At 45.8% G+C, this 10000-nt stretch overlaps 1 protein-coding gene across 2 annotated transcripts in view; it reads left to right on the top strand.

Annotated features, from left to right (window-relative positions):
- The first annotated feature begins 998 nt into the window (after window positions 1-998).
- Window positions 999-10000, top strand: part of lap3 (leucine aminopeptidase 3) — a 24846-nt gene continuing 15844 nt past the window's right edge. Inside the window, exons 1-7 of one of the 2 annotated variants that reach the window (XM_045711437.1) lie at window positions 999-1256; window positions 3033-3148; window positions 3515-3569; window positions 4669-4774; window positions 6513-6672; window positions 7332-7496; window positions 8540-8595. In XM_045711437.1, coding sequence (XP_045567393.1) covers window positions 1161-1256; window positions 3033-3148; window positions 3515-3569; window positions 4669-4774; window positions 6513-6672; window positions 7332-7496; window positions 8540-8595 — 754 coding nt within the window. In that variant the 5' untranslated portion in view covers window positions 999-1160. The remainder of the gene's footprint in view (window positions 1257-3032; window positions 3149-3514; window positions 3570-4668; window positions 4775-6512; window positions 6673-7331; window positions 7497-8539; window positions 8596-10000) is intronic. The other variant, NM_001140319.1, reaches the window with a different exon arrangement.

Genomic DNA, 10000 nt, shown 5'->3' with positions numbered 1-10000 from the left:
AAGTTAAAGCTTGGTCGCAAATGGGTCTTCCAAATGGACAATGACCCCAAGCATACTTCCAAAGTTGGCTTCAGGACAACAAAGTCAAGGTATTGGAGTGGCCATCACAAAGCCCTGACCTCAATTCTATAGAACATTTGTGGGCAGAACTGAAAAAGCGTGTGCGAGCAAGGAGGCCTACAAACCTGACTCAGTTACACCAGCTCTGTCAGGAGGAATGGACCAAAATTCACCCAACTTATTGTGGGAAGCTTGTGGAAGGCTACCCGAAACGTTTGACCCAAGTTAAACAATTTAAAGGCAATGCTACCAAATACTAATTGAGTGTATGTAAACTTCTGGCCCACTGGGAATGGGATTAAAGAAATAAAAGCTGAAATAAATCATTCTCTCTACTATTATTCTGACATTTCACATTCTTAAAATAAAGTGGTGATCCTAACTGACCTAAGACAGTGAATTTGTACTAGGATTAAATGTCAGGAATTGTGAAAAACTGAGTTTAAATGTATTTGGCTAAAGTGTATGTAAACTTCCGACTTCAAATGTATGTGTACATCTAATGTGTGTATCTATCTATCTATCTATCTATCTATCATCTATCTATCTATCTATCTATCTATCTATCTATCTATCTATCTATCTATCTATCTATCTATCTATCTATCTATCTATCTATCTATCTATCTATCTATCTATCTATCTATCTATCTATCTATCTATCTATCTATCTATCTATCTATCTATCTATCTATCTATCTATCTATCTATCTATCTATCTATCTATCTATCTATCTATCTATCTATCTATATATATATATATATATATATATGAAAGTTAAGTTAATAAAACTTGTTTAATAAGAATCCATAATGTTCAGTAGTTTGGTTTCTGAAGAGATTAATTTGAAATTGTTTCGCAAACCCCCGTCGGTAGGTGGCGACAAGACTTCAATTATTATAAAACTGGAAAAATTCAAAGAAGAAAAACCAGCCAGCTGGAGTCGCTTACTATCGACGTCACAGTTCATGCGACAGTGTTAAGTTCGGAAGGCAACCTTTCCCAACGTGTTAATAATAAACTAACTACAGTATTACTCTGATCAATCTCATTTCCCCCTCCCGAGAGAGAGACACGGAAATATTAAAACCCAGACAAGATGCGGTTGTTAATAAGTCGAGCGGTGTTGTGGGGAACGATGAGACCCCGGTGTCGGTACTTCTCTGTGTCACAAAACAACCGGAACGACAGAAAGGTACGTTTTAATAAAGGACTGGATAACAAGCTACCTAGTCCCCCCTGACGACCCATTACACACTGAGTTATAGTTTAATAAAGGATAACAAGCTACCTAGTCCCCCCTGACGACCCATTACACACTGAGTTATAGTTTAATAAAGGATAACAAGCTACCTAGTCCCCCCCTGACGACCCATTACACACTGAGTTATAGTTTAATAAAGGATAACAAGCTACCTAGTCCCCCCTGACGACCCATTACACACTGAGTTATAGTTTAATAAAGGATAACAAGCTACCTAGTCCCCCCTGACCACCCATTACACACTGAGTTATAGTTTAATAAAGGATAACAAGCTACCTAGTCCCCCCTGACGACCCATTACACACTGAGTTATAGTTTAATAAAGGATAACAAGCTACCTAGTCCCCCCTGACCACCCATTACACACTGAGTTATAGTTTAATAAAGGATAACAAGCTACCTAGTCCCCCCTGACCACCCATTACACACTGAGTTATAGTTTAATAAAGGATAACAAGCTACCTAGTCCCCCCTGACGACCCATTACACACTGAGTTATAGTTTAATAAAGGATAACAAGCTACCTAGTCCCCCCTGACGACCCATTACACACTGAGTTATAGTTTAATAAAGGATAACAAGCTACCTAGTCCCCCCTGACCACCCATTACACACTGAGTTATAGTTTAATAAAGGATAACAAGCTACCTAGTCCCCCCTGACCACCCATTACACACTGAGTTATAGTTTAATAAAGGATAACAAGCTACCTAGTCCCCCCCTGACGACCCATTACACACTGAGTTATAGTTTAATAAAGGATAACAAGCTACCTAGTCCCCCCTGACCACCCATTACACACTGAGTTATAGTTTAATAAAGGATAACAAGCTACCTAGTCCCCCCTGACGACCCATTACACACTGAGTTATAGTTTAATAAAGGATAACAAGCTACCTAGTCCCCCCCTGACCACCCATTACACACTGAGTTATAGTTTAATAAAGGATAACAAGCTACCTAGTCCCCCCTGACGACCCATTACACACTGAGTTATAGTTTAATAAAGGATAACAAGCTACCTAGTCCCCCCTGACGACCCATTACACACTGAGTTATAGTTTAATAAAGGATAACAAGCTACCTAGTCCCCCTGACGACCCATTACACACTGAGTTATAGTTTAATAAAGGATAACAAGCTACCTAGTCCCCCCTGACGACCCATTACACACTGAGTTATAGTTTAATAAAGGATAACAAGCTACCTAGTCCCCCCTGACGACCCATTACACACTGAGTTATAGTTTAATAAAGGATAACAAGCTACCTAGTCCCCCCTGACCACCCATTACATTATATTATTGGGTGTGTTGACTGGGTGTGTTGACTGGTTGTGTTGACTGGTTGACTGGGTGTGTTGACTGGGTGTGTTGACTGGTTGACTAGGTGTGTTGACTGGGTGTGTTGACTGGGTGTGTTGACTGGTTGTGTTGACTGGTTGACTGGGTGTGTTGACTGGGTGTGTTGACTGGTTGTGTTGACTGGTTGACTGGGTGTGTTGACTGGGTGTGTTGACTGGGTGTGTTGACTGGTTGACTAGGTGTGTTGACTGGTTGTGGTGACTGGTTGTGTTGACTGGTTGTGGTGACTGTAGGTGTTGACTGGTTGACTGGGTGTGTTGACTGGTTGTGTTGACTGGTTGTGGTGACTGTAGGTGTTGACTGGTTGTGGTGACTGTAGGTGTTGACTGGTTGTGTCCACACAGGGTCTGGTGCTCGGCGTGTACGAGAGAGAGAAGGAGGACGACTCTCTCCATCTGACAGAAACAGCAGCTGGTGTCGACAGACTTCTGTCTGGACGACTGACTGAGCTGCTCAAGATGTGAGTCCACTTCACACGCACTCACTCACTCACTCACCCACTCACTCACTCACTCACTCACTCACTCACTCACTCACTCACTCACTCACTCACCCACCCACCCACCCACCCACCCACCCACTCACTCACTCACTCACTCACTCACTCACTCACTCACCCACTCACTCACTCACTCACTCACCCACCCACCCACTCACTCACTCACTCACTCACTCACTCACTCACTCACTCACCCACTCACTCACTCACACACACAGTCACACACACAGTCACACACAGTCACACACAGTCACACACACATCCTATCTGTAAGAGTGTGTTTGTGTGTTGACTGGTGTGATAATGTTCTCCTTGGTAACTCCTCAGATCAGGACCAGGTCTGAAGAAAGGGAAGAGCAGAATATTCTACGGACTTCATGAGGTAAAATATATATTAACTATAATACCAGAATATTCTACTGTCTTCATGAGGTAAAATATATATATATTAACTATATTCCCAGAATATTCAACTGTCTTCATGAGGTAAAATATATATATATTAACTATATTACCAGAATATTCTACTATCTTCATGAGGTAAAATATATATTAACTATAATACCAGAATATTCTACGGACTTCATGAGGTAAAATATATATATATTAACTATATTACCAGAATATTCTACTGTCTTCATGAGGTAAAATATATATTAACTATATTACCAGAATATTCTACTGTCTTCATGAGGTAAAATATATATATATTAACTATATTACCAGAATATTCTACGGACTTCATGAGGTAATATATATATATATTAACTATATTACCAGAATATTCTACTGTCTTCATGAGGTAATATATATATATATATATATTAACTATATTACCAGAATATTCTACTGTCTTCATGAGGTAATATATATATATATATATATTAACTATATTACCAGAATATTCTACTGTCTTCACGAGGTAAAATATATATATATTAACTATATTACCAGAATATTCTACTGTCTTCATGAGGTAAAATATATATATATATTAACTATATTACCAGAATATTCTACTGTCTTCATGAGGTAAAATATATATATATTAACTATATTACCAGAATATTCTACTGTCTTCATGAGGTAATATATATATATATATATATTAACTATATTACCAGAATATTCTACGGACTTCATGAGGTAAAATATATATATATATTAACTATATTACCAGAATATTCTACGGACTTCATGAGGTAAAATATATATATATATACACACACAGTGAGGCAATAAAGTATTTGATCCCCTGCTGATTTTGTACGTTTGCCCACTGACAAAGAAATGATCAGTCTATAATTTTAATAGTAGGTTTATTTGAACAGTGAGAGACAGAATAACAACAACAAAAATCCAGAAAAACACATGTCAGAAATGTTATAAAATGATTTGCATTTTAAAGTGTGTGTGTGTGTGTGTGTGTGTGTGTGTGTGTGTGTGTGTGTGTGTGTGTGTGTGTGTGTGTGTGTGTACAGGACTTCCCATGCATAGCAGTAGTGGGTCTAGGGAGGACCTCTCTGGGTGTGTGTGGAACAGAGTACTGGGACACCTGTAAGGAGAACATCAGGACTGCTATAGCAGGTGTGTGTGTGTGTGTGTTAGAGGTATGTGTGTAACTGTGTGTGTCTGTTAGAGGTGTGTGTGTGTGTGTGTGTGTGTGTGTGTGTGTGTGTGTGTGTGTGTGTGTGTGTGTGACTGTGTGTGTGTGTTAGAGGGGTGTGTGGAACTGTGTGTGTCTGTTAGAGGTGTGTGTGTGTGTGACGGTACAGTGCCTAGTGATCGTCTCTACACCCCCTTTTCACTGTATCACATTTTTCCAGCCTTAAAATTACATGTCAAAACGACGTCGTATTTGTTCTCAGTGCTCTACACAACCTGCTCCACATTTTATAAATCAACCAAGATGTCTCGATTGTGTCTGTCTTCACAGCCCAGAGTTTATACTTGGTGGAGAAGCACATTTTTTAGAAGCTATTAAAGCTGTAACTCATATAGAATCAGATTCCACCAACTCTTAGAGCAACAAAGATATTTGTTTGTTGAAATTGATCAGTAGATTTGATTGGTAATCAATGATGGACAGAAATATGGGTGTAATGACAGCCAGTCTGTCTGGCAGGAAGCTGCAGGGTCCTCCAGGACCATTCGTTGACCCATATAGAGGTGGATGGGTGTAATGACAGCCAGTCTGTCTGGCAGGAAGCTGCAGGGTCCTCCAGGACCATTCGTTGACCCATATAGAGGTGGATGGGTGTAATGACAGCCAGTCTGTCTGGCAGGAAGCTGCAGGGTCCTCCAGGACCATTCGTTGACCCATATAGAGGTGGATGGGTGTAATGACAGCCAGTCTGTCTGGCAGGAAGCTGCAGGGTCCTCCAGGACCATTCGTTGACCCATATAGAGGTGGATGGGTGTAATGACAGCCAGTCTGTCTGGCAGGAAGCTGCAGGGTCCTCCAGGACCATTCGTTGACCCATATAGAGGTGGATGGGTGTAATGACAGCCAGTCTGTCTGGCAGGAAGCTGCAGGGTCCTCCAGGACCATTCGTTGACCCATATAGAGGTGGATGGGTGTAATGACAGCCAGTCTGTCTGGCAGGAAGCTGCAGGGTCCTCCAGGACCATTCGTTGACCCATATAGAGGTGGATGGGTGTAATGACAGCCAGTCTGTCTGGCAGGAAGCTGCAGGGTCCTCCAGGACCATTCGTTGACCCATATAGAGGTGGATGGGTGTAATGACAGCCAGTCTGTCTGGCAGGAAGCTGCAGGGTCCTCCAGGACCATTCGTTGACCCATATAGAGGTGGATGGGTGTAATGACAGCCAGTCTGTCTGGCAGGAAGCTGCAGGGTCCTCCAGGACCATTCGTTGACCCATATAGAGGTGGATGGGTGTAATGACAGCCAGTCTGTCTGGCAGGAAGCTGCAGGGTCCTCCAGGACCATTCGGTGACCCATATAGAGGTGGATGGGTGTAATGACAGCCAGTCTGTCTGGCAGGAAGCTGCAGGGTCCTCCAGGACCATTCGTTGACCCATATAGAGGTGGATGGGTGTAATGACAGCCAGTCTGTCTGGCAGGAAGCTGCAGGGTCCTCCAGGACCATTCGTTGACCCATATAGAGGTGGATGGGTGTAATGACAGCCAGTCTGTCTGGCAGGAAGCTGCAGGGTCCTCCAGGACCATTCGTTGACCCATATAGAGGTGGATGGGTGTAATGACAGCCAGTCTGTCTGGCAGGAAGCTGCAGGGTCCTCCAGGACCATTCGTTGACCCATATAGAGGTGGATGGGTGTAATGACAGCCAGTCTGTCTGGAAGGAAGCTGCAGGGTCCTCCAGGACCATTCGGTGACCCATATAGAGGTGGATGGGTGTAATGACAGCCAGTCTGCAGCAGAGGGCGCTGTTCTGGGGCTGTTTACTTACGATGACCTGAAAACCAAGAAGAAGACCAGAGTCACCACAAAGCTGCACGGCAGGTGAACACACACACACACACACACACACACACACACACACACACACACACACACACACACACACACACACACACACACTCACTCACCTCTAACACACACACTCACCTCTAACACACACACACACACACACACACACACACACACACACACACACACACACACACACACACACACACTCACCTCTAACACACACACACACACACACACACACACAGCACACACACACACACACACACACACACACACTCACCTCTAACACACACACACACACACACACACGCACCTCTAACACACACACACACACACACACACACACTCACCTCTAACACACACACACACACACACACACGCACCTCTAACACACACACACACACACACACACACACACACACACACACACACACACACACACACACACACACACACACGCACCTCTAACACACACACACACACACACACACACACACACTCACCTCTAACACACACACACACACACACACTCACCTCTAACACACACACTCACCTCTAACACACTCACCTCTAACACACACACACACACACTCACCTCTAACACACTCACCTCTAACACACACACGCACACGCTGACACACACACACGGACGTCCACTGAGTCTCTCTAACCTGTGTGTGTGTGTCCAGTGGCTGTGTGTCTGGCTGGGAGAAGGGCGTGTTGTACGGAGAAGGTCAGAACTTGGCCCGTTACCTGATGGAAGCTCCAGCCAATCATGTCACTCCGTCAGTCTTCGCTGACACCATCACGAACAGACTGGTTCCCTACGCCGACCATGTTACCGTCCATAAGAGGTACTGGGGGAGGAGGGGAGAGGGGGAGGAGGGGAGAGGGAGGAGGGAGAGGGGGAGGAGGGGAGAGGGAGGGAGAGGGAGGAGGGACTGGGAGGGAGGAGGGGAGAGGGAGGAGGGACTGGGGGGAGGAGGGACTGGGAGGGGAGGGACTGAGGGGAGGAGGGACTGGGGGGAGGAGGGGAGAGGGGGGGAGGGGAGAGGGAGGAGGGACTGGGGGAGGAGGGGAGAGGGGGGAGGGGAGAGGGAGGAGGGACTGGGGGAGGAGGGACTGGGAGGGAGGGACTGAGGGGAGGAGGGACTGGGAGGGGAGGAGGGACTGGGGGAGGAGGGGAGAGGGGGGGAGAGGGAGGAGGGACTGGGGGAGGAGGGACTGGGGGAGGAGGGGAGAGGGGGAGGAGGGGAGAGGGAGGAGGGACTGGGGGGAGGAGGGACTGGGGGAGGAGGGGAGAGGGGGAGGAGGGGAGAGGGAGGAGGGACTGGGGGAGGAGGGACTGGGAGGGAGGAGGTACTGGGGGGGAGGGACTGGGAGGGAGGAGGGACTGGGGGGAGGAAGGACTGGGAGGGGAGGGACTGGGGGAGGAGGGACTGGGAGGGAGGAGGGATTGGGGGAGGAGGGACTGGAGGGGAGGAGGGACTGGGGGGAGGAGGGACTGGGGGAGGAGGGACTGAGGGGAGGAGGGACTGAGGGGAGGAAGGACTGGGGGAGGAGGGACTGGGAGGGGAGGGACTGGAGAGGGGGAGGAGGGACTGGGGGGAGGAGGGACTGGGAGGAGGAGGGACTGGGGGGAGGAGGGGAGAGGGGGGGAGAGGGAGGAGGGACTGGGGGGAGGAGGGACTGGGGGAGGAGGGGAGAGGGGGGAGGAGGGACTGGGGGAGGATTAACAAGTGTGTGTGTGTGTGTGTGTGTGTGTGTGTGTGTGTGTGTGTGTGTGTATGTGTATGTGTATGTGTGTGTGTGTGTGTGTGTGTGTGTGTGTGTGTGTGTGTGTGTGTGTGTGTGTGTGTGTGTGTGTGTGTGTGTGTGTGTGTGTGTGTGTGTGCAGGTCTCAGGAGTGGATAGAGGAGCAGCAGATGGGAGCTTTCCTCAGTGTTTCTAAAGGTGATATTTTATTTCAACAGGTGTAGTAGACCTCACAGTGAAATGCTGAATACAACAGGTGTAGGTAGACCTCACAGTGAAATGCTGAATACAACAGGTGTAGTAGACCTCACAGTGAAATGCTGAATACAACAGGTGTAGTAGACCTCACAGTGAAATGCTGAATACAACAGGTGTAGTAGACCTCACAGTGAAATGCTGAATACAACAGGTGTAGTAGACCTCACAGTGAAATGCTGAATACAACAGGTGTAGTAGACCTCACAGTGAAATGCTGAATACAACAGGTGTAGTAGACCTCACAGTGAAATGCTGAATACAACAGGTGTAGTAGACCTCACAGTGAAATGCTGAATACAACAGGTGTAGTAGACCTTACAGTGAAATGCTGAATACAACAGGTGTAGTAGACCTTACAGTGAAATGCTGAATACAACAGGTGTAGTAGACCTCACAGTGAAATGCTGAATACAACAGGTGTAGTAGACCTCACAGTGAAATGCTGAATACAACAGGTGTAGTAGACCTCACAGTGAAATGCTGAATACAACAGGTGTAGTAGACCTCACAGTGAAATGCTGAATACAACAGGTGTAGTAGACCTCACAGTGAAATGCTGAATACAACAGGTGTAGTAGACCTCACAGTGAAATGCTGAATACAACAGGTGTAGTAGACCTTACAGTGAAATGCTGAATACAACAGGTGTAGTAGACCTCACAGTGAAATGCTGAATACAACAGGTGTAGTAGACCTCACTGTGAAATGCTGAATACAACAGGTGTAGTAGACCTTACAGTGAAATGCTGAATACAACAGGTGTAGTAGACCTCACAGTGAAATGCTGAATACAACAGGTGTAGTAGACCTCACAGTGAAATGCTGAATACAACAGGTGTAGTAGACCTTACAGTGAAATGCTGAATACAACAGGTGTAGTAGACCTCACAGTGAAATGCTGAATACAACAGGTGTAGTAGACCTTACAGTGAAATGCTGAATACAACAGGTGTAGTAGACCTCACAGTGAAATGCTGAATACAACAGGTGTAGTAGACCTCACAGTGAAATGCTGAATACAACAGGTGTAGTAGACCTCACAGTGAAATGCTGAATACAACAGGTGTAGTAGACCTCACAGTGAAATGCTGAATACAACAGGTGTAGTAGACCTCACAGTGAAATGCTGAATACAACAGGTGTAGTAGACCTCACAGTGAAATGCTGAATACAACAGGTGTAGTAGACCTCACAGTGAAATGCTGAATACAACAGGTGTAGTAGACCTCACAGTGAAATGCTGAATACAACAGGTGTAGTAGACCTCACAGTGAAATGCTGAATACAACAGGTGTAGTAGACCTCACAGTGAAATGCTGAATACAACAGGTGTAGTAGACCTCAC

Source organism: Salmo salar, unplaced genomic scaffold, assembly GCF_905237065.1.
Source record: "Salmo salar unplaced genomic scaffold, Ssal_v3.1, whole genome shotgun sequence".
In the NCBI taxonomy this organism is placed as follows: Eukaryota; Metazoa; Chordata; class Actinopteri; order Salmoniformes; family Salmonidae; genus Salmo; species Salmo salar.
The sequence above is the reverse complement of the archived record's forward strand: the minus strand, read 5'-3'. Positions and strand labels throughout refer to the sequence as shown.